We start from the raw sequence: 25,058 nt of genomic DNA on the forward strand, positions 1-25,058 counted from the left end.
ATGTATTCCTATTGCATATTTTGCTGCATTTTTCCTGTAAGCCCAGGTCATCCCTTATTCTCCCTCTGCTTGGTTCTACGCAGAAGTAATTCGATACCTAAATGTGTACATTCCTTTGTAAACATTCCAAACCGGAGGTGTTTGTTAGCTTAGAGTTTGTTACAAGCCTCTAAGTGAGCCAGGGGTTAGCGTGCCTCAGAGACATGGGCGAGGAAGGAGACTGGTTCCACCAGTCACACAGGGCGGGCCCTCTCGTACCTGCCAACATGGCTAACAGCCAGTGCGCACGTGTGCACGTGGACTCATGCTGCAATAGGGAGACGGAGCGTCCGGGGTATCTAGCATCCCTGGATTTTGGAAAGGGGGCCCGCGGGACTTGAATTATTCAACGGCATAGGTCTGGCTGCTGATCAGAAAATAATTAGAGGCTTGCTTCAAATAAGAAGAGATTCCCAGCCCGGCCAGTGTGGCTCCATGGTTGAGCATCCACCTATGAACCAGGAGGTCACGGGTCAATTCCTGGTCAGGGCACATGCCTGGGTTGTGGGCTCAACCCCCAGTAGGAGGCATAAGGGAGGCATCTGATCATTGATTCTCTCTCATCATTGATGTTTCTACCTCTCTCTCCCTCTCTCTCTGAAATCAATAAAAATACTTTTTTTTAAAAAAAGAAGAGATTTATTAAGAAAAGGAGAGCCATTCCCCTAACCCTTAAGGACCTGGGAGCTGAAGAGACAGCTAGTGTTTAATGGCCAGGTGACTTGTAGAAAGCTTGCAGGATCATTTTAGTTCCACTTTCTAATATCAGACCCGCCTGGTAACAGCTGGATCTCCCCCACCCAGCTCACCTGGGCAATCCGATGATTTCAGCTCCCTGCCAGCTTCCTGTTCTGTTCCCCCACAAGGGCTCTCGGTCCAGCTGCCTCCCAATTCCTTCCTTCTCAGAGAAGACCGGGGCTCTCAGATGTAAACTTCTTTTGCCCTCCACTGCTCTCTGTCCACAATTTCAAACGCAGTCTCATTTCCTGGCTTCCAGCCTCTAAGCAAGGAATACCCTCGCCTGTGAGGGCCCGGCCAAACCCTTCTCATGGACCCTGGGGTTACCCTCTAGCTGAGCTCTCTTCCCCTCCACTTCCTTCCAGCCCTGCCTCCTCTACCTGCTGCTCAGAGTGATGTTTGCAAAAGGCAATTTTGTTCAGTCTGCGCTTCAGATGGTGTGTTGCTTCTCCTTCTCAGTGGCTCCATCTACTACCCACAGCTCAGGTGCTCTAGTCGCAGCCCCCACCCCACCCCACCCTGACTGCCTCCAGCCATCACACATGCCCTTGCACTCGCTGCCTCAGGGGTGCGAAGCTACATGCAGGCCTCAGGGCCTTTGCATACACACACACAGACACGCCAACCTCCCCCTTTCTTAGGTGGCACTTCACTCCTCCTCTTTAATACTTGGTATCCAGGGCAGATTCATCATCATACCTGTGGTTCTCTTTGCTCTCCTGTTCCAGGGATTTTGCATAATAGGTGACAATAAATGCCACTGGCCTAGGAACCAGATTGAGATCCTAATCTCTGATCTGCCAAACTAGCCAGCCTTCTTAGCAAACTCCACCTGAGACGGGTTCTAAGGCTTCCACTCTCTCTACTCAGTGCCATGATAGGAAGGGGCCCAGGAGGAACCAGTGAGGACCCCCCTGCTGCAGTGGCAGAGCCAGAATCACCACTTGCCTACCCACCAGACTGGCCCATCAGCAGACCCTGGCTAGGTAACAAAAGGCTGTGTTCATTCAGGTCTAGCCAACCCAATTCAAGGTCAAATCCCCTTCATACAGCTACAGAATATACCAGTGAATCAGTATTATATTATTTAGGCCCTGGGGGATTTTAGGCTAGTGTTTTGCATTATTTCCTAATGATGCGTGCTCGCTGCAAGGTGAGAGGCACAGAGGTTTGCCAGACACATGCGTGCGTACACGCTGCTTAACAAACAACACATCCCCGTGAAGATGGCGAGTCTTCAGGCCCTCCTGACTTTGGGGTGCGGAGTCATGGATTTCTAGGGACTTTCCAAGTGTGTTAAAACCATCTTGCTGGTGGGCAGATGGTGATCCTACAAATCACCTTTTCACACGCGAAGGCGCGCATGGGCGTGCGCACACTCATGCACACGCACACATACACGCGCGCGCGCGCACAGGGACGGCGAAACAGCCGGCCCCACAGTCTCCCTGGAATCCCGCTGACTAATTGGAAAGTCCCGCACCCCGCGCGGTCGCGACGCCACGCCGGGAGCATGTCAGCGCTGGAGAAAGACGCGCCGGGCGCGCCCACCTGGGCCACCGCGCCGCCGCGGTCCGCAGGAAGTCGCGGGAAGGGGCTGGTGTTGCACGCACGTGGCCGGGCGGGAGTCCCGAATCGCGGCCGGAGTGGTGTCCACCCGGGCCGGGGCCGGGGGCGCGGGGCCTTTAAGGGGGCGAGGACGGCCCGGGCGCCAGCGACCCTGGCCCCGCCCCCTAGGGCTCGGCCCCGCCCCCTTCCCCGCCCCCGGCCGCAGCCTCTCCGGCCACTGCTGGGCAGCGGGCGGGACGCCGGGGGCGGCGCGCGCAGGAGGAAGCGCGCTGGGCCGCGGCCCCGGAGCTGCCCAGACGCCGAGTCGGGAACGCCGGCCGCCGCGTCCCTATTGCCAGGTGCGCGGGGTTGGGGGCGCAGTCCCGGCGGTGGCTGCCGCGCGCGGGCCGGCATTTCCTCCTGCTCGCCCCGCCCGGCCTCCAGGCTCCCTGCTCCCGGCTCCGCGTCCCGGGCCGCGGGCCCGCTCCGCCCGCCGCCCAGATCCAGCCCGCTACGGCCCTCCACGCCCCCCGGCCGGCCACGCGCGGGCTGATGTCCTGAGCTCGCCGCCGCGGGCTCCGCGTCCTGCCCGGGCTGCCCTGGGAAGTTGGGCGAGGCGCGCCGGGTATGCGCCATCACCATGTCCCGCCTGGACTCGTGGCTCGGTGAAGTCCAGTGGCTGGTCTTGGTGTCGCTCTTCGTCGTGGCCTTGGGCACGGTGGGCCTGTACCTGGCGCAGTGGGCGCTGGCCAGAGCGCGAGCTCGGCCCCCGCGGCGGGCGGCGCAGCCCAGCGAGGACCAGCGCCCGGAGTCGGACGTGCTGCTCTCCTGGATTCTGAGGCTGAACAGCTGGAGGAGCCAGTGGCAGGCCGCCTGGGTGGCCGCCCTGAACCAGGAGGCCAGACGCAAAGGGGTGAGTTTCTGGGAGGGCGTGGTGGTGCCGCGGGGCCGGGTGCGGCTGATGGCGGGGTGCGTCCTCTGGAGCCTCCCACAGCCCTTGACTGACCCTAAGTGCGCCTTTCCTGTGGGAGGGGACCCTTGAAAGTTTGGAGAAAGACCCTAGAGTGCGGACCATCCCTGATGGGGAGTCAAGACAAAGTGACTGGACCTTATTCGCCACAGAGGAGGTGTGTCTGGCTGTGGGAGAGGCTTGTCAGAGGGGCCCTTTCCCCTTCTAGCTCTTATCAGCCCTTCCTGGAGTCCCAGGTTGATTCTGGTTCCCAGCTGGACACTTTTCTGCTTTGGTACCTGATGTATGAATAACTGTGACCCAAATATGCTTCCATCTATAGAGGTGGATTTCATCAAGTATGTACTTCTAAGAGGTTTGCTTGCATTCCCTGGCAGATAAAATTAGTGACCATTGAGAGCCAGCCACTTCCAGACATTGTATTGGGGGCTTTAGGTGCACATGTCATGTGAATACTCACAACTCCTGGGTCTGTCAACACTTTACAGGTAGGCGCTGAGGCCAGAGAGGTTAAGTAACCCACCCGAGGTCACACAGCCTGTGCTTCGCTGATCTGGGATTGGACTGCAGCTACCTCCTACCCCAAACAAAACGTAGGGGCTTGTGACCCAACTACTGCCGCACGCTCCTGTGGTTTTGTTTCTTCCATAGTTAAGGTCGTGGTGACTTATATTTACTTTTAAGACATCTTAGTTTCATGACAGATTCCTGGCGTCTCCTATTTCTGGGCATCCCTGTAGTAGGAATTGGGGCCTAGTGGGATTGGGAGGTGCCTCCCAGCCTTTGCCCGTCCTCCTTGCTTTCCTGGTCCTGCACCTGCTGTGCAGCTCAGTGAAGAAGCCTGGGACCTTGGCTTTGGGAATAGGGAATGCAGTGTGCCTGTCCCAGAGCCGCCGGGCCTGGTCTTTGCACCACGGGTTTAACCAACAAGAAAGCTTTGCATATAAATGACCATCCATCCAACAGCTTGAAAGACTGACCCTGTTCTGAACTATTGAACACTGATTGTACCTTTTGGCTGAAAAAAGGCTTCAAGGTCAGTTGACTGCCAGCTGTCATGGTGCCTAGAAAATGTGCCCCTGCTGTTCAGAGCTGCACGTCTCCTGGTCAGGGACACCACCCCATTTCTTGTGGGAGCCCTAAAGCCATGTGGCCTCACACCTGGGAGCAAACCAGGTGCTGTCACTGACCCCTGATTGCGCTGGTGTCACAGGCCAGGTTCTGGGGCTGCGCGAGTCCACCTTGGTTGGTGGCGTGAGCAGGTGTGAGCCTTGTCCCTGCTCCCTTTAACGTTCCAGGGAGTGCTGGGTGCGTGATCTGGAGGATCTGGAGGAGTTCAGGCACGGAGGCGGGACCCTGCCTTGTACCTGTGAGTTGGGGTAGCCCTGCTTAACCCCAACCTCGTTTCCTGGTATTTCTCCATTGGCTTCGGGAAATAGGATTGCCTTCGACACTGCTTCCAGATTGCTCCTGCGCCCGGGGTGGTGTGAGTTCCTCCTGGAATGTCTGGTTGGTCAGGTACGGCTGAGAGAACCTTGAAGGACCTGGAGGTTTTGAAAGAAAACCTTTCACCGGATCCCTTGAGTCTGTGGGAGCAGGGGAGCTCTGTTCAGGGAGTGGAGACAGGCATCCGGCTGCTTTGCGTTCTCTCTGTTCTGTCCGCTGCTGACCACGCGCTGCAGCGTCAGGACCTCCGAGCTTCCACGCGCCTGCCAGGAAGGCGCCATGAGGTACGGGGTCCAAGCTCAGAGCATGGCAGAGACCTCCCAGACAGTTTGGGTGCCTGTGGATTGCATCTGAACGTGCCCCCTGTGCCTGCCGAGTGCTGCTTGATTTGAATTCAACTGGAAGGTGTTGCAGGCAGATAGGATCTGGGGAACTCCCTGCTACTGACGTGTCACGCCCTCCCTGTCCTAGGCCACCACGGCGGCAGCACTGATGACAATAAGGGTGAGCAGGCGGGCGTCTCTGGTGGCTGCCCTGACCCGGCAGCCCGCCCTGCGGTTTATCATTGCCCTCCCTCCAACTCGATTCCCACTAATCCCAGATTAGGGTTGACGCTCCATGCCAGAGAGGCCCGGAGAGCCACAGCTTAGTGGCCCCCTCTGGCCCAGTCTCTCTGCCCTGGCTGGGGAGGAGTCCACTTCTCAGCCTGTCCCTGGGGGTTGGGGGCACCCTGGAAGTCACAGTCATATCCACCGTCTTCATGAAAGGTGGGATTCTCTATCGAATGGAGACGGGAACTCTTGAATTCTGTCTTACCCCAACTTTGCATTTGAAGACGAGAAGGAATCCAAAACTCTTCAAGCAAAGCCCCTTTCTTCCACAGAGGGGAGACTGAGGTCCATGAGCTGGAGAGACTGGCCGGGATTGACCCAGATCCTGGTCCAGGTCTCCTGCAGGCAGGAAATTCTAAGTTGAGACCTATGTGATCCCTTTAAGCGAGGCCCAGCCAGAAAGGATAAAAGGGTTTGATTGCTTAATGCATCATCCCTAACCGTGGGGCTCCTTTCTCCGGGACCTGAGGCCTGAGCACTAACCCGCGGAGCCTCCTTTGACTCTGGGTGACCCATGGCCGTGGCGGTGCGGGTTCCTCCTGGCGGATGGCCCTGTGGTTCTGACCCTTACTCCGAAACTATTTTTAAACTGGACAGGAGGGTGAGTTGGAGAGACAGAGAGGAAACCATGGCTGCTCTGCCAGCTGGCCGGCCAGATGCCAGGTGTTTGGGGAGCACAGGTGACTTGCCCAGAGAGCTTTGAAAAAATACACATGCCTTCCCCCTGCAGTTCGGACTTAGTAGGTTGGCAGGGGTGTGGGCGCACACTGCATGTTTCACAATTTCCCCCAGCTGGCTTCTTCTCACAGTGAGAGGCCGCCCGACACACACCAGTCCCTAGGCCAGCTGTCCGTTATTCACCCCACAGCCCCTCTCCACGCTGATGTCCCAACACCTAATCCAGTTGATCTGATCACAGTTCAGTCATGAGAACAGAGAGCCTAGAACTGCCTTTAGTTCCCCTGCGTAACACTGACATTTACAAAATGGTTTGCCATGACAGTCAGTTACCCCGGCGATGGTCCACACCCCGGACACCCACCTGCGAAGCTCTGGGTTGCCGCTCCACAGCAGCTCACTGACTCTGGAAACCAGGCGCCTGTGGTCCGGGGAACCCTGCCAGGGAGCGGGACAGCGCTTCCCTACCTAGGTGGGGGCCCACCCATTGTGAGTATTGACCCCAGAGTGGGGGCCGCTGCCTTTTGGACTTGTCCAGCCATGGGCCACCCTGAAGCTGTTTGTTTCTTTAATTCTCTGCTCCGGGTTTTTTTTTTTTCCAGAGGGATGTTCTAGATCAGCCTTGGGCAAACTACGGCCCGCGGGCCGGATCCGGCTGTTCTATCCGGTTCTCTTGCTCTCCCCTCCGCTCCTTTACTTTGAATTTATATTAGTTCACACAAACACTCCATCCATGCTTTTATTCCGGCCCTCCGGTCCAGTTTAAGAACCCATTGTGGCCCTCGAGTCAAAAAGTTTGCCCACCCCTGTTCTAGATGCAGATGACCAAGGTTGTAGGACAATTTGTGGTTTTCGGAAGAAAACGGGAAAGAGGCTGTGCGAACCTAGAGCGTGTTACTAGTAGCTCTAACTTGTCGATGAGCTTCAGCAATTTAAAAAGTAAACGAAGTGAAAAGACTTCAGAGTTTTCCTATTACATAATGAGCTCCGAGTGGTGCTCACAAAACCCAAACTCCTAACCAGCGACAGTGGCCACTGTAAGAAGTCGGCTGGCAAGAATGTGAAGTCCACCTTGGATAAGAGACCTGAATGGGCCACTGCCTGTACCCTCCTCCCCAAACCGGTCTCCTTTCTGTTCCTTGAACATATCCCCTTTGTCTCAAATACTTATTTAACCCTCTTCTTCTTTAACTTCTATAAAGCTTTTGGAAGATCCCTTATCCTCCCATTTGCCAGGTAGCTGCCCCACCCCCACCCCAGCAGCCTGTGCTTGTCCCAAATAGCACTGGCACCTTGTGCTCACTTGTGTCTCATGGAATTGTAAGCTGGTCCAGAGCCCTGTCTGCCCTGGCACAGCCCACCCAGTGCCCAGCACCAGGCTGGCTCAGAGCAGTGGGTGCCGGGGGTGGGATGAATGGCAGGGCCTGTTAGAAACTTGTCGCTGGTGGGGAGAAACAGTGGCCATGTGCATCACCCCATCTGGACACAGGCCTTCCCTGCTTGGGAGCCAGCCAAGCCTGGGCAAAACAAGCTGTTTAATGTGCGTTGTTTTTCACTTCTAAAGGATCAACATTAAAGGAGGCTCACGGATGACTTTGCAAATTGTCCGCATGAAACCCAGGAGTAGGTGCCAGTTCAGGTTGTTCCCTGCACTCACCCATTCTCCCAATGAGACCGGAGCTCGGAGGAAGGAAGAGTGGGTGTAGTGTTAACTAAAATGCAGCCAAAGCTAACTTGACTCCCATCGGCCCCTGTGGGCTGCTGAGTTGGGAGGGGACTTCTTGAGCCGCGTGGAAGAACTGTGTTCACTGCTCAGGCCGAAAGCTCTGGGGCTGTGTGACCTTGGGCAAGTCCTGACCTCTCTGTGCTTCATTTGGAGAAGAGGATAACTTTGGGTTCAATCTGAAAAACAGGATCCACTCTGGATGAGATGAGATCTTCATGAGGCATTTAGTAAATAGCATCAATAAAGGTGGGCTGCTTTCTTGTAAAGTCTATTTTAAAAAAACGTGATTTTTTAAATTGCTCTTAGATTTACAGAAAAGCTGCAAAAATCATTCAGCCTAGTCGGCATGGCGTCAACCTATGAACCAGGAGGTCACGGTTCGATTCCTGGTCAGGACATATGCCCGGGTTGCAGGTTTGATCCTCAGTGTGGGCCATGCAGGAGGCAGCCGATCTCATCATTGATGTTTCTATCTCTCCCTCGCCCTTCCTCTCTGAAATCAATGAAAATATTTTTTAAAAATAATTCAGAGTTTCCCTGTATTCCTCACTCAGCCTCACATAACCATAGCATAATGATCAGAACCAAGAAATTAACATTGGTACAATGTTACTGTAATTACAGTAAAGTGATATTAACATTGTAACAGGACAAGAAATTAACATTGGCACCATGTTACTATAATTCACGGTACAATGATATTAACATTGTAACAGGACAGGAAATTAACATGGGTACAGTGTTACTATAATTCACGGTACAATGATGTTAACATTGTAACAGGACAAGAAATTAACATTGGCACCATGTTACTATAATTCATGGAACAATGATGTTAACATTGTAAACAGTATAAGACGTTAACATTGGCGATGGCCTTTAACTGCACTGAAGACCTTATGTGAATTTCACAGCTTTTCCACCAGGATCCTTCTCTTGTCCCCTCGTCCCATTCAGGTTCCACATGGCATTAAGTTGTTGCTTCTCCTTAGTCCTCCTGAAGTCTTGAACAGTTTCGTATTCTTTCTTTGTTTCTCACAACCTTGATAACTCTGAAGGATATTGATTATTCTTTTGCCCAATGTCCCTCAAATTCGGTATTTTTAGATGATTGGACTGAGGTTATGCAAACTGCAGAAGTGATGTTCCCCTTTCCATATGCTAAAGCACGGGGTTCGTAATGTCATTGTCACTCACTGCTGGGGACTTCGGCCTCGATCTCTCGGTAAAGGTGGTTTCTCTTCTCTCTTACGGCCCCTCTTACAGCATTGCCTCTGGAGTTAAACATCCTGTGGAGATACTCTGAGACTGTACACATCCTGTTACTCCTCACACTTGGCTCACGGACTCTGGCCTCCATCTGTGTGACGGGTCTGCAGCCATTACGTCTGGGGAGTTTGCTGAATGGTGGTTTTTTGTTTTCATCTCTCCTACCTTTATTCATTGGAATGCCACTGCCAGAAAGGGCTGCCGCTCCTCCTCCACGCATATGGTTAGTTGGTTATTTACCTCAGGTGGACTCACGTTATTTCGTTTGTCCTGTGCATTGTCATCCCACACTGTCGCTGTTCGCTGTGTTGTTTCGTTGACTCTAGTTTGGCCACGAGCAGCCCTTTTGGCAGTAGCCTTTGTGTTCTGCCATCAGACAGAAGGAGATGTGTGTGTGTGTGTGTATATTTAGCACTTCCTTCCTTCATGGTTCCACAGATGTTTTTTTCCTAGACTCATCTTGTGTTTTCCCCTCTTCCGGCCCTGGATTCAGCCACTTCTCCAGGCAGCCCCGACTCCTTCTTTTGGAGAAGTGTTTAGGGACTGAGATCCAGGGTCATTACTGCTGGGGTCTCATTGCTTCTAGACTTTTTTTAGTGGACAGAGCTAGGAAATGTATGTGCATACAGGCATGTGCTGTGCACTCACACACATGTCTGTATTTCTTTTTCTGTCTGTATCTTCGAAACCATGACTTTATACGGATCCCTTGGCCTCCAGGTCAACAGCACCGAGCTCATTTTATCTTCCCCTTTCTGTGTTTTTAACTTCCTTCTCCAGGAGGGAGGCATCGGGTTCTTGTTGTCTGGAACGTATTTATTTACCTGGTCAGTTCTAGCATCCACCTAGAGCAGTGGTCGGCAAACTCATTAGTCAACAGAACCAAATATCAACAGTACGATAGAAATTTCTTTGGAGAGCCAAATTTTTTAAACTTAAACTTCTTCTAAGTCCACTTCTTCAAAATAGACTCGCCCAGGCCGTTGTATTTTGTGGAAGAGTCACACTCAAGGGACCAAAGAGCCACATGTGGCTTGCGAGCCGCGGTTTGCTGACCACTGACCTAGAGTATAGAATAGAGAAACACATTTACTGTTCAGGGGTCCTCAAACTACGGCCCGCGGGCCACATGCGGCCCGCCGAGGACATTTATCCGGCCCGCCGGGTGCCACTGCCTGTCCTGCTTAGCAGCCGACTCGTCCCGGGCCCGCAGTGCGCATAGGAATTTGTTCATAGTTTTTTTTTTAAACTATAGTCTGGCCCTCCAACAGTCTGAGGGACAGTGAACTGGCCCCCTGTTTAAAAAGTTTGAGGACCCCTGGCTAGGTTATAGCATTCATCTGCGGTCAGGATATTGTTTCCCAGAGTGTCTTAGGCTAGAGCCGTGTTCCCCCACCCCTTCGGGGGGTTATGATAGTCATTGGTAATGCATTTAGGTCCATGTGCTAGTGTTGGTGTTCCCTTGGGGGCTCCTCCCACATCCTGATTAAAGAGAGAATCCGTCTTTACCCAGTGATCGGGATGCCACCTTGTCACCTGCTGCGTTTGCTCCTGTGTCTGGGTCTGTGGGGACCTCCTGCTCCCGTCCACTGGTCTGGTTGCGTGCTGTGCACCAGTCCACACAGCTTGGAACGCGGAGGGGCTGCAGTGCGTGCTGATGGTGGCAGGGCTGGGTCCCTCACGGTTTTCCTGGCCATTCCCAGGGGGGACGTAAAGTCTGGCTCTGGTCTAAGCAGGGTAGCATCTGCCGTGGGGGCTGTCTGCTCACGGACAGCACGGGACGTGTGGGAGTCCGTGGTTGGGTGTCATACACACGCTTGCCTTCCTGAAACTCGAGGGTTAGGCAATGGGAAAGGGAAAGGGAACCTGTGTCCTTGTTTTGACTTAATTTATTTCCTTTGTGAGACCACCTTTTGACATTAACTTTCCTGCTAGAACCTTCCCAGGGTTTTAATCCATAAGGGGCCTGCCCTAGGTAGGAGGCTGTGGACGGCGCCCCCTGATGCCCAGGGCAGGAGCCTGCGTCCAGGCTGCTCACGGCGGCCGTGGCTCTTGAGCCTGGGACAGAAGGTGCATTGTTCCCCTCGAGCTGTCCCTCCGGCAGCTGTCACCACTCCTGCTGATGGGTGGCTTCCCTGCCTGGCACTGCGCTCCGTGCTGGAGGCTCTTCTCTCAGCCGGATGACCCCGTACTCGGACCCAGGTCATCCCCAGGCTCATGGCATACCCCTGGCCAGCAGGCCGCACCGAAACAAGCACAGCCCTGGAGGGCGTCAGCCGAGCAGCCCGAAACTGTGACTTCATCGCTCTTGGGGAGTGGGTTTAATTCTCCTCCCATGATTTTTGGGGGGTGAGATCGGTGTTGCTAAAACAGGGCGAGGTTGGAAGCATGGAGTTGGAAGCGTTCTGTGCCTGTCAGCTTCCTTCGGATCCTGGGGAATTCTGAAGAAGGAGCCCCTGATGGTGACCTCGCCTCTCGTTGGGGCTGTGCCTGCCAGCAGAGCTTGGCGCCTTTTGCAGGATTTTGTTTTCCCACCCGATCGTGTCTTATAGCTGGAACCAGCTCTCCACACAGAGAGTCTCTGAGGTCGATGGAAAGTGGAGGGAAACTGTGGGGTGGACGTTTTTCTTGCAGCCAATCAGAACTCACCTGACCACGATACACGTCAGGAAGCTGTTTCAGAAGAGTTTCATTCCAGATTGTGTTATTGGCATAACTGTTTGGCCTCTTGAGAAAATTTATTTTACTTATTATTATTTTAAAATATTTTTTATTGATTTTTTTTTTTTTAAAGAGAGAGGAAGGAAGAGGAATATATAGAGAGAAACATCCATGATGAGAGAGAGTCATTGATTGGCTGCCTCCTGCACACCCCACACTGGGGAGCAAGTCCGCAACCCGGGCATGTCCCCTGACTGGGAATCGAACCTGCGACCTCTTGGTTCATGGGTTGACACTCAGCCACTGAACCACAATGACTGGGCTCAAGAGAATTTATTTTAAAAAGGACAAAACCTGGTTGGCTACCCAAGCTCTGGTTTGTTCTTTCATAAAACATCAGTCTTGTTGCCTTGGGGGTCCTATTGATTTAATTGCACACCTCTCACGGGGAGAGTTTTAATTGTAAGAACCAATGGACGTGGGCTGACAAGCCCCCGGGGGAGTTTGCTGGAAGGGTGCAGAGGATGCACAGAGCGGAAGGCTGGGTTCAACCAAGAGCCTTGGGGGCAGGAGCTGGCAGCTCCGGAGGTCTGCAAGGCGCAGCCACCAGCCTGGCTCATTGCCAGCCAAGGAGTCCCAAATTCCAGGGAGAGGTGGCCGGCCCCAGGGGTTCCTGCCCACCCATCCTTGGGGTGGTAGGAAAAGAGAAGGGGGGCACCTTAGGTGCAATGCCAGCAACCAGGGACCAGGAAGAAGGAACTCTCTAAAAACGGCTCTCACCAGAGGAAGGGAGGACACAGCCCTGGCACCCGCTGTGCATGGCCAGATGCTGTGCCAGAGCCGCAGACCCACAGGCCAGCCTGGACACCCCCTCCCCCCACCCCCCCCCCCCCCCAGAGCCTGCGTTTCTTTACATTGTGGGCCTGAGCATTCGGAACACCCTTCATCGTGACAGATTTGCCCTTGTTCCTGGGAGTCTCTACTTCCCCTCCTTGTCCCATAACTGAACCTGCCCCTGAGCGCGAGCCAACCTGAGCTGGCGCACCAGGTGCATGCACAGGTGTGTGCACTGGCTGATAATTGACCTTTGCTACTACTTAGAAGCACAGGTTAACTAAAAGGAACCCTGTTACCTTTTCTTAGATTTGCAGAGCTTTGTAGCGGAAGCCTGGTTTCCTCTAAAAAGCAGGCATCGCCACCGTGCATGCGTCTCCTCACTATGCTTCTCTCTTCCAGGGCCCGCTGTCCCTGTCCTTCGAGGAGGACCGCCAGCAGCCGCCCCTGGAGCTGGCGGTGCAGCAAGTCTCCAGTGCGGCCAGGTCGGCCCAGGAGAAGGTGAGCTGGGGGCGGTCACCTGTGAAGGGCCTGTCCTTACTCAGGAAGCTAATCTAAAGCTGACGGGGGTAGTTTATTCTGTCTTAGAATTATTTGAAAATGTAGACGCCTTACATTAAAAACATCTGCTCATCAGCTGGTGCATGGAGACATAAAATGTGATATAGCCATACAATAGGGTATTATTCGGCCTTTAAAGGAATGAATTTCTGACATGCCACCACGCATGAGCCTTGAAGACATTATGCCCAGTGAAAGAAGCCAGACACCAAAGATCACTTATTGTGGGATTCCTTTTGTATGAAGCGTCCAGAGTAGATAAATCAGTAGAGACAGAAAGTAGACCAGTGGTCGCCAGGGCTGGGTGGGGAGATGGTGGTGACGGCTGTGGGTACGGGGTTTCCTTTGGGGGTGATGAAAATGTTCCAACGAGGATGGCAGGCATGGTTCATACAACTCTGGGAAGTGTATTGTAAAAACATTTAATTCTACAGTTTAAGTGGGCAAATCATACGGTATGTGAACTTAAGTGTGTGTGTGTATATATGTATATATTCTGCAATATGATATACAGACTTGAGCCATTTAGATAGTGTGGAGAGTTCATTTTACAGTTGCTAACCTCTCACAAGCTGAAATTACTTATTAGACCCGTCAAATACTGTAAATAATTTTATTGATTTTTTAAAAATGCAAAGTATCTGTAAAACATCCCAAGGAACCACATTCAGTTAAAAGCGTGCCACGCAGCAGCCGGGGGGAAGGAATACCTTTGTGACCCCAGGTCGAGAGGCAGAGCGTTGCTGGCCCCGAACGCCTGAATGTCCGCCCGCCCGCGTGTACCCCCTTCCTGTCTCAGCTGGAGTGTTGTTTGTGCATTTGTTAAAAACGTTTACCATTGTGTGTGCACAGTTTTACAGCCAGCTTTCTCTGTATAGGGCGGCGGTTTTGAGAGTCATCCGGGTGGATTTATGTAGCTCTGATCATTGGCTTCAATACGGTCGGGGCTCTGGACGGCCCGCAGCTTCCTTCTCCGTCCTCTGTCCACGGGGACTGAGGTGGCTCTCTCTTTGTCACAGGTGCAGCAGCTGTATGAGCCTGACTGTGCGCAGGGTCCTAACCTTCAGCCAAGTGTGGGACTGAGGGTGGGGGGGATGGGGGCTGGGGGGGGTGGCCAAGCTGTGGGTATGCAGAGTTTTCCAGAACTGGCGGCAGGATGCTGAGTCTGGCATGGCCCACAGCGCTGGACGGGGCTGGGTGAGCAGGGGTCACAGGCGGGGACTGAGGCGCAGACCCCCGCAGGCCTGACGTCCCGGAGGCCCTGGCATGGGCACTGCCTCCCGGGGCAGCGAGCGCCCTCACTATTACAGGCATGTAGGGCCCGAGTCCCTTTGTGGTGGGCAGGCCCTGTTTGGTGTTCTCTGCCACTGTCCCAGCTAAGAGGGGAGCAGAGCGTCCGGGGCTGGCCCGGAGGTGCAGGGGAGGAGCAGACCCGGGAGCAGCAGCGTTGTTAAGGTCTGGCCCTGGTGCCAGGGAAAGTAGATGGCTGCGGTACGTTCAATTTCATACAACTGCAGAACTGTGCATGCTCGCGATGAAGTCCGCCGCCACTCAGAAGTGCAGACACTTTCCTGTAAAGTCTGCTGAGCCCTCCGCCCTCGCCTCCCTGGGCTGGGACCGCGGACTGCTGTCCACAGGGGTGGGCCCTGGGGGGCTCCCTACCGCCCGCAGGCAGACGGAGAAGGGCACACACGGTCTTATCTGTTTTACAGTCATCTTCATGGTTCTTGACGTTGATGTTCTTGGCCAGGCAGGGAATGAGACCTTGTCATTGCCTTGTGCTGTGGCTAATGCTGTCCCCCTCGGACAAGCTGGCCAGCCGGTTGGGTGACAGGCGCCGGGGGCCCTGCACAGTGTGGGAAAGCGGGTCTGGTGGTGTCGTGTGTCGCCGTAACGCCGGGCAGCCCGGGTCCTGTGCACGCCCACCGTGGGGACGCCCTGCCCGCAGCTGCCTGGCTCCTGGGAAGCTGGGCGTGGCCTCGCCGGGTGCTCGGCTCCTGCACCTGGCCTTTGCCGCTCCTGGACGAGCATCTCGGCTGAGCTCGGCACATGTCAGGGCGTCCTTTTGCAAAGGGATCGAGCCAGACGAATCGGAGTTTCTCCTGCAACGCGTCCCTGGTGGGAGGTTCCTTAATCTGTGCGTTAAAGGGAGGTGAGCACACAGGAGCTGGTGCTCTCGAGCAGCCTGTGGGGCAGGACGCCAGCGGACTGTCCTCCTCCTTTTAGGATCTGACTTACACACGTGACCCTCCCCCCACTTGTGTGGAATCCTGTGTCCGCATCATCAGGTTCCCTCCGCTCGGCATCGTTCTTGAGAAGGAAAAAACTAACAGACCCGAAGCCCACAAACACGTCACCACAGAAATACAGATGTGATTGCAAGGACACTGCCCGCCCCACCCGAGTCCCCCCACAGCGTCAGGCTGTATCTTTCTCGTCTCTCTGACGCGGCCGCGACGTGGACCTGCGGATGGCATCGGAGCTAATGACGGAGACAAGCCTGCCTGGGCCGGGGTCTGGTGTGTAGTCGCATCTTTGGTCACTTAGGTGAGAGCGGGGGGGGGGGGGGGTGGTGGGGGTGGGGGGCGGGGTCTGGTCCGCCTTCGGAGCATCTTCCTGACTTTGTTTGGTCTTAGTCTCCCTGCGGGCCCCTCAGGAACAGAATCTGGCCCGCCCTGCTCTCAGGGTGCCCTGTGTGTGGACTTCCTCCTGCAGCCCCCTAAAAACCCGCATTGCCTTTGCAAATATCTGGTTCATCAGCAAACCCACCGCAGCCTCCTGCATAGAGACGGGGTCTCGCTGAGAGCAGTTGGGGTCCCCTTGCAGGACCCGTGAGAGGTGCAGAGCCCACACCTGCCGCCTTGGCCAAGGCGGGGCCGCCTGAACTGTGTACACTCTGACACCAAATGTGTGGGGTTTTCCTTCCCCAACGACCAGTTCCCCAACGTTCTGGGTGTGCATCAGTTCAGTTCCGTTTCAACACTGACTAGCGCAGGACCGACAGGTTACGGCCTCTGCCCCACAAGTCTGTCCCCACGTCGGACGCCAATCCCAGATCAGGGCCACCCATCGTCTAACTGATCGGCTGTCAAATCAGGGGATCCCACGTCTCTTCAGGTTCCATACTTTGCTGGAACGGCTCACAGAACTCAGTTTGTAATACCGGACGCAGCTCAGGAAGCGCCGAGGGCAGAGATGCGCAGGGCCAGGTGTGGGGAGAGACGCAGGCTTCCATCTCTCTCTGCGTGCACCGCCCCCCCGCCCCCCAGCACCCCCGACCCACAGCTCCCTGCACCCCTTGTGGAGGGGCACGTATGGAGGTTCCATGGCGTGGGCAGGGTTGATGACATCACTGGCCCTTGGTGATTGAATTCAACCTCCAGCCCGTCTCCCCTCCCGGAGGTTGGGAGCAGGCTGGCGGTATCAGCCCCCTAGTCCTGGCTCCGTCTTGCTGGTGACCAGCCCTCTCCTGAAGCTATGTAGAGGCCCCAGCCACCAGCACCAAACACACCTTGTCACTCGAGAGGGTTTGAGGGGCAGGGGGCCGGAACTGGGGTCAGAGACCAGCTGTGTATTTACCTAAAGTCTCCCTGCAGGGCCTGTGCTTGCCTAGCAGGTGGGGCATCCTCTCCACGGGCTCATGCGTCCCTGTTCCCGGGCTCACGTGGGCAGGCACACACTCCGCCCAGGCCTCCCAGGCCGGTGGAGAGGGATTCCCCCCTGGGGGGCGCTGCTGGGAGCCGTCACCTGCACACGCCCCGCCCCCCCCCAGGGCCCCCCTCTGCCTCCTGCCCAGGCTGACAAGCACCGGGGACTCCTCTCTCTCCCCCCGACTGATCACGCTCTTACCTAGAGCAGCGCGCTTCCACCTACCTTCTCGGTGCTCACGTCCTGGGAGAGGCTCGCTCTAGAATGTGTGACCCAGAAAAAGGACACCTTTATTGCGATATGGCCAGCGGCCCACGAGCCAGCGCTTCCTCCGCACGATGCGGCAACAGCCCGTCCCGGCACGTCCCTGGGCTCCGAAGTCCCACGCGGCTCTGTGCGGGCGTGCGGTCCACCAGCCCACGGGGAAATGCCTGCACATGGATCGGCGTCTGGGGGTTCGCCCTGGGACAGGCGCTTCGCTGAGACAGCCGAGCGCTTCTTTGATGCAGGGGGCAGGCTGAGTGTCTCCGAACGCGCTGGTTTTAGGAACGCTTGCCAGTGAGCATGCGGGGAGCAACCTTTCGAGACTGGCAAGCTTGCAGGCTTTCTTGGGGTGAGGCCGGGTGCCGGGTGCCGTGTGAAAAGCCTTACGTAGCTTTGATTTCCATGCCGTTTGTAAACAAGCAGAGGCTTCTAATTGATGAACAGCTGTGGGTTAGAGAGTTAGATAATGTGATAACCCAGCCAGGATGGGGCGTGGCGGTGAGGCCGGGAGACACTGGTTGGACTGGGCTTGTTTGGGGTGCTTCCTTCTCTCCTCAGCCGCAGGTGCTGTCTGTAAGTAGGACCCCTCCCTGGCAGGAATGTGAGGGCGCCAGCCTGTGCACCCCGGTACGACGCCTGCCCCGCCGTCACTCCTGATGCTGATGCTATCAGGCGTGACCAGCCCTGGGCGATGGGCACGTGCCCATCGACGCTGTGCTCAACACTCCTCCACCCGAGCAAGTGTCATGCCCGCTGTGCAGGGGAGAAAGGCAAGGAGGAGGGAGGCTGAGTCCCTTGGCCAAGGTGACCGACCGAGAGCTGCTGAGGAGCAGAGGCTGGGTTTGAACGCCCGTCGGCCCCCAGAAATGAGCTCCGACCCCTGCGCATCGCACACAGCACACCGGGACTGTTATTTTTGCGTTTTTAAGTACTGTTTCCCATAAGCCCTCACTCCCACGCTCACCAGAAAGAGACAATGAAGATAAGGAAAGGACTGAAAGGCACTCACCAGCCTTGGCCTCCACAAAGACAGGGCGACACAGAATTGGGCCATTGCCAGGGATTTCCCCCAGAACCGGTCCGCATTGTATGCTGGGGAACCCCACAGCCAGCACGGGGTGTGTATAGTGTACTGTGAGCACATGTGTTTGTACTAAGCCTGCCTGGTGTCATTTACTTACTGAAATACACTCCGCAGGCGTCTGGAGCCCCCCCCTGCTCTTTCCAGGCCTCATGGGGGTCCCTTGGTTTGAAAGGTAGCCAGGTTCAAAGTTGTTCGTGTTTGTCTCTGTAATTCAGGGGTAGGGGAACGTCTGGCCTTGCAGGCCGTATAAGGCCTGCGAAATCATTGGGTCTGGCCCTGCGTAGGCATTAGGGGTGAGTTAATTAAATGTTTGACCAAATGTGGCAGGCTCATTTTTAAGTGGATAATTTTGTATGGCCCTCGAATGATGCCATAAATATCCAAATGGCCCTCGGCAGAAAAAGGTCCCCCACCCCTGCTCTAGTTGCAAAGAGGATGCTCGATTGACCTTTTTTTTGTTTTGTTTTGTTTTGTTTTGTTTTGTATAACTTGAAGTCCAGGCACTCCATCAACCTGGCATTTATGCTAAAATGCTAAGGTTGTGAAATCGTTTTGATCTGGGTCTTTCCAAGGGCAGGGCCATCTGTTTGGGTTTCAGTGTTCAGAATCCTGAGCCCAGGAGCCATCGGGTATAGGCTGACCTCACCTGGAGAAGACAGGGTGAGAGGACCCACGCGCTCTGTCGAATACAGAGCTTGGGCGTTTAGGGGTGGGTGTGGCAGAGCGACCGGGCCCAGACCCAGCCGGAAAAAGACCCAAGTCCTTGCCCTTCGTCTTAAAGGAAATGTCTGGCATGTGTTGCTTTATGCAGCGTCGATGAAAGAGAACTTCGTGAAGTTCACGTATTTTGAAGCTGAAGAATGCGCACGGTAAACCGCGTTATGTAGTGAGAATGCCTCCTGGAAAGCCTCCCTGCGCACTTTAAAGTATCCCAACAAGAGAAGGGACGGAGACTGCGGCTGGGGGCAGGGGGTCAGAGCCCGCATTGTCCCAGGCACACCCCCTGAGCATGTACCCAGCATCCCTTGGGCTTGGCTGCCCTCTTGTTCCAGCATTTTCCATCTTAGTCCACGGGGAGAGCTGCCTACAAAAGCCCACTTTCGCCCACATATTGTGAACGAGTGGGCAGGGAGGGTTAACTTCATAGATGTTCTGGTAACGTTTGGCTCTAATGGGTTTTACTTTTAAAACTGAGTCTCTGCTCCAGAGTAGAGACGGTGGTACCAGATCCGCCCTGTCTTCGGGAACCTCAGAGCCGAGATTGCGAGGTCGGGACGAGATCTGATCGGGAATCGGGATGATTACTGAAGGATCTTTCCTTCCATGCTATTTTGGCGTCCTCTTCTCAGGATGCTACAAAGGATGATTCAAGTGAAAAATATTCAGTGACATAAACCTTTTTGGATATGGTTTTCTCTCGGCTGTGTTCCTAGTTCTTTTGGAGACAAAGTAATTAAATGGTTTCCAGTTTTCCAGAGTGTTCCAGGCAGAGGAGCGGAGGCAGCTGGACCAGAGGCTTGATTGAAAGGGAAAGTGGAGAGAGTACAGAGGGTGTGAAGACAGTAGGGGACTTTCTGGGTCCAACTTGGGAGTGCCAGGACCTGGGACTCTTTGGCCCCACTCTAAACAAAGGAACAGTGTTTCCAGACAAGACCTATTTGTGTAGGTCTGTGAGTATTCAAGGGATAAGACCTATTTGTAGAGGTATGTGAGTATTTATGGAACAGGACCTATTGGTATAGGTATGTGAGTATTTAAGGAACAGGACCTATTGGTATAGGTATGTGAGTATTTAAGGAACAGGACCTATTGGTATAGGTATGTGAGTATTTAAGGAACAGGACCTATTGGTATAGGTATGTGAGTATCTAAGGGACAAGACCTATTTGTAGAGGTCTGTGTGTATTTAAGGTCTTCGAGCTGGAGTCTGTCCTGCAGGTCATGATGAAGTATGCTCACTTTCACATCCTGATGGTGCCTCTGTCAGCTGCCTTCTCTCTTGAACCTGGGGGTGGACCAGGGATGCCCTGACCTTCACTTGTCAGACCAGGTGCTTGTGAGAAAAAAAGGAAAAAGATTCTACGGAAAGTAACCTCACAAGATGATCTGATTGCAAACTCCTCACTGGGCCGGTCACGGTGGGTGGTCACACCCCTGGCATGGAGCTTCTTTAGTAAAAGGCTTACCTTCGCCTTCAGCCAGCCGTGTGCATTGTCTCTGTGTACCTAGGTTCACACACCTTGGAAACACCCCCTGTCAGGCCCCTGCTTCTAAAGCATGATCACCCTCAGGAGAGCACACAGCCTTCACTGTCTGGAATCCGATCCTGCCTTGCTTTTTCCCACCTCCATGTAATCTTCTTACATTCCCTCCTTAATCCCAAATGCATAAAAGAAGCGGCAAACCCCCTCCTAGGAACCGTCTTCTCAGTCTGTTGAGATCTTGCTTCCAGGTGTATCCTGGGTTGGGCTCACATACATTTTTATACAAATTCTCTGCAGGTTTGGATGTTTGTTTTTTAGTTTTTTTTAATTGATTTTTTAGAGAGAGAGAGGAAGGGAGGGGTTCGATTGAGAGCAACATCAATGTAAGAGCGAAACATCAATTGGCTGCCTCCTGCGCGGGCCCCCACCAGGGACCAAACCCATAAGCTGGGTATGTTCCCTGATCAGGAATTGAACCAGCGACCCTTTGGTGCATGGGACGATGCCCACCCAACTGAGCCACCCCGGCGAGGGCTGCAGGTTTGGGTTTTTTTTATGTCAGCATGCTCCTTGAGCTCAAGACTTGCATCTGTGGGCCCTCACCATGTGCAGCCCGCCCTCCATTAAATGCTCTCCGCCGTGCAGGGGGAGGGGATTTGTCTGGAACCCACAGCTCAGCCTCTGCTGCTTGACTTTGAAATGGTGTCTGTGGTGGAGGAGGTCTTGGCTTGCTTTGGAAGAAAACACCTCAGGAAGGAAGCAGCGGGTTCGTGGGGCTCCTTCCTGTGCCCTTGGCCCCATGGAGTCCTGCTCTGGGCCCGGCTTCACTTCTGTTCTCAGGGCGGCCCTCGGTCCCAGCACAGGGCTGAGGCGTGTCTCCGTTTAACTTCGGAGGACCAGCATCGCACTCAGACGGCTTCCTAGGGAACCCCAAGCACCAGGGCTGTGTAACAGCTCCATGTCCTGTCCGCAAGACTCTGAGGAACTAACTGAGAAATCCCCACAAACATGGTGTATTTGTGGTGGGGAAACTCTGGGGTCGAGATCGGGGCCTCTACTGAGGAATTTCAGAGGGAAGGCGGGGCCTGGGGGGGTTAACTGGAGAATTTATAGGCATGTATGCATAGCCCATGGACAAAGACAATGGTGTGGTGAAGGCCTGGGAGGGGCGGGGGCGGGGTGGAGGGGGTCAATGGGAAAAAAAAACAAAAAACGAAGGGGACATCTGCAATACTCTCAACAATAAAGATAAATAATTAACGAAGACCAGGGCCTCTGTCTGTTCATCGGTATATTGGTAGCTGTCAATCTTGGACATTCTGTCCACTTAGGTGGGGTCTTGTGCCAGGTGGTCCTGCTGTCTGGTGTTCTGAGGGGGGATGCCCTGGGGTGGCGAGGCCTTGCCACTGTTCTCCTGGGTGGAGGGCATTTAATTTAATCCCCATTGTGGATAACTCCTTAATGCACTGAAAGAAGATTACTTATTTTTAAAAGCTCCTTTCCATTTTGCTGCCGTGCATTTGACAAATGGGCCATTATTATTCTCAGGGTGGCCGGGGCAGAGGGTGGCGGGGGCAGTGGATGGCGGGGGCAGAGGGTGGGGGGAGCAGAGGCTGGCCTGGAAAGGGTGGGGCCTCCTGGGAACAGGGGTAGCATTTTGTGTGGCCATATTGACATGTGGAGGCAGGATCAGATGGTGGTTTTAATTAGTGTTTCCAGCCGAACGCTGAAGGGAGGCCAGGAAACCGCTGGCCTGTGGGACTTGGTTTTACGTAGAGTCGGAAGCCAGCGGGCTGGGAAGACCCTCAGAGGGCCTCTGTGGAGAGCCATTCGGCCTGAAGGTGTCTCACTTTCCGTGACAGCACTTACCTCCCTGCTGTGACTTAAGTGGGAGTTGTGGTCTTGGGTGTCCTCTATGCAGAAGCGTTAGCGCCTTTTAAACTCATCTGTTTCCGTTTTTGTGTGTTCGTTTATTTGGTTTTAATTGAGCGCCTGAGCCGTCTCTGCATCAAGGAATGGGTGTGCCAGTAAGAAGCTCCTTGTAGAATCGGATCAAAGGAAACCATCTCTCTCTTGCTTGTGGCTGCCACTAACAAAGTGGTCAGTTTTCTTGGGAAAACGCCAGTTAGCTTCGTAGAGAAGATCCCGAAGAAATAACAGACATCAGCCAGCCAGTTGTCTGGTTTTTTACGTTTCGCAGGAGCAAGGCCTGGGCTGCTGAGACGGGACAGCGAATGCTCTCTTGTGTCCTGTCATTTCTGTGTGTGATGCCTCAGGCACCAAAATATGTTCCTCGGCCCTGACCGGTTTGGCTCAGTAGATAGAGCGTCGGCCTGAGGACTGAAGGGTCCCGGGTTCGATTCCGGTCAAGGGCATGTACCTTGGTTGCAGGCACATCCCCAGTAGGGGGTGTGCAGGAGGCAGCTGATCGATGTTTCTTTCTTATCAATGTTTCCAACTCTCTATCCCTCTCCCTTCCTCTCTGTAAAAAAAAAATCAATAAAATATACTTTAAAAAAAATGTTCCTCCAATGAGGATTGTTTACAGAGCATTTATTTTTAAAATGAAAAGACGACATTTCTTATACACACATTTTCACGTTCCATCCTCTTGTGAACGCGGGAGATGCAATCACGTGATGAAGATACTGGAACTAATCCACATGAATTCGCCCTCTGGGAGCGACCTTACAAGGGCGGATGAAGACAGGGCTGGGCAGTTTGCTGCCGGTATTGGGAACAGGCAAGATTTTCTTCTAGATCTGTGCCATGGAGGTCTTTGTGAAATAGGCCCCAAGAAAGGAACTATTTTAATCATCTTTCTACTTTCTAATAAACCCACCCGAGAATTAAAACATTTTCTCTTCCTTCCCAAGTGACACCGTCCAATGTGGGGTCAGCAGTTCCGTTGGGAAGGTGGGGGAGTCCATCCTGTCCTGTCTCGCTCTCAGCCTCCTGATGACCCGGCTGGGCCCAGACACCCTGGTCCCCTGCCAGCCTCCCTCCCCCTCCCCCACTGCTGCTCCTCCCAGGTGTGCTCCCCCGCCACCTGGCCTGGGAGTCATCCCACCCTGGGCTTGCCTGGCGTCCTGCCAGAAGGGTGACAGGCCCTCATTCTGGATCTGCTTCCACAGAGGGATTCTGGGGCAGAAACTGGGTATTCCTCCATCACAGTCATCCCTCTAAAATGCTTTGTGATTTCTGTCAGGAGTATGGCCTGGTTATTCCCGGTGGAATTGTTTGTCTTCTTAAATGAGCCCATTTGATAATTCTATTTTTAAGTCTGTATACTCTCCTAACTGTTCAAAATTTCATATGTTCTTTGAATTATTCCCACAGCTTTGAAAACCACGACAGGTTAAATTTATTTATATAGAAAAAAAAATGTCTTGTGTTCTGGATATATTTTTGAAGTGTTTTGCTTGTAGCATCTATAGCTTATTTTCTTTTAAAGGCTCGTTTTTCAGTGGGAGATGATGGCTCATGGCTCTCACTCGTATGGATGTGGGAATGTCTGGGGAGTTGAAAGTCAGTGGGTGTGGTGAAAGAGAACAGAGCGGTATTTAAAGAAAAAATCTTTATGTGTGGAGAGAACATAACTAGATTTGGGCAAGAAAGAGTTGAGCTCCTGAGAAATCCATCAGGAAGAAAAGATTTGAACTATTTTTTCCAGTTTTCAGACTATTACATAATAGAAAAAAATGTGAATCTGTATATTTTTCCAAGTTTGAAACTCTGAATTCTTGTCCTTGTTGATCTCTCCCTCCCCCCTCTCCCTCCCTCCCTCCCCCCCCCCATAAAGTTACATTACAGTTGTCTTGTCCCTCCTCCACTCCTCCAGGTGGTGTCTTGTCGCGTGGTGGGCAAGGCCATCCAGTTCCTGGTCACCTCGGGGCCAGCCTCGCCCGAGGACACCGGGCGCCAGCAGTACGGCGTGCGGCTCGCCCCACTGCATTTACAGGTGAGGTGGGTGGGTTGTGCGAGTCACGGGAAACAGTTCTCTGAAGCCTGTAGGTGAGCGTGGGGAGTCACAGGGCCGTGAAACCCATGTTTTATTAGTTGCCCTTCATTTAATAATGTCCCAACAATCACCTTCCATATTGTATCTGTAGGAAATAAAAAGCGCGTGTGATATGTAAATTATATATGCACACTTACATATATACTTGCACGTGCTGTACATGTGTGTATACATACCCTCACATATATACATATACACACATACATGTATATATATATAATGAATTTAGAGGTTTCCCATCTGTCAGAAAGGGGAGGGATGGTATCGTTCAAGGACTTGAATAGTCAGGGGTGCTGCCGACAGGTAGGATCAGGTAGATGGCAGGTGAGTGAGGAGAGTGGGTCTGTCTCAGATCAGCGCTGGGCCTCAGACGTGTACTGCAGCTTGGAAAACCACTTAGGGGCTGAACTGGGGCATTCCTCTTCTTCTTTTTTAAAAAGTCAGCATCAAAAGACCCCCTTTTTATGTTAAACTAGAGGCCCAGTGCACAGATTCATGCACCGGTGGGGTCCCTCGGCCTGGCCTGCACCCTCTTGTAATACGGGACCCCTCGGGGGATGTTGGAGAGCTGGTTTCAGCCCGATCCCCGCAGGCCAGGCCGAGGGACCCCACCAGTGCACGAATCTGTGCACCAGGCCTCTAGTATGCATATAAGATCTTTGGTTAATCTTTCCCCACCCTTCCCCCTTCCCCCTTCCTTCTGAGATTCATCGGTCTGTTCCATGTTTCCATGTCTGTGGTTTCTACTCCTGCGTT

General features: G+C 53.7%; 1 protein-coding gene across 1 annotated transcript in view; it reads left to right on the forward strand.

Annotated features, from left to right (window-relative positions):
• The first annotated feature begins 2,547 nt into the window (after window positions 1-2,547).
• C2CD2 (C2 calcium dependent domain containing 2) overlaps window positions 2,548-25,058 on the forward strand; it is a 52,519-nt gene continuing 30,008 nt past the window's right edge. The window contains exons 1-3 of the mRNA XM_080654620.1: window positions 2,548-3,238; window positions 12,923-13,021; window positions 24,123-24,242. Of these exons, the coding sequence (XP_080510746.1) occupies window positions 2,966-3,238; window positions 12,923-13,021; window positions 24,123-24,242 (492 nt within the window). The 5' untranslated portion in view covers window positions 2,548-2,965. The remainder of the gene's footprint in view (window positions 3,239-12,922; window positions 13,022-24,122; window positions 24,243-25,058) is intronic.

Source organism: Plecotus auritus (genome assembly GCF_963455305.1).
Source record: "Plecotus auritus genome assembly, chromosome: 2".
In the NCBI taxonomy this organism is placed as follows: domain Eukaryota; kingdom Metazoa; phylum Chordata; class Mammalia; order Chiroptera; family Vespertilionidae; genus Plecotus; species Plecotus auritus.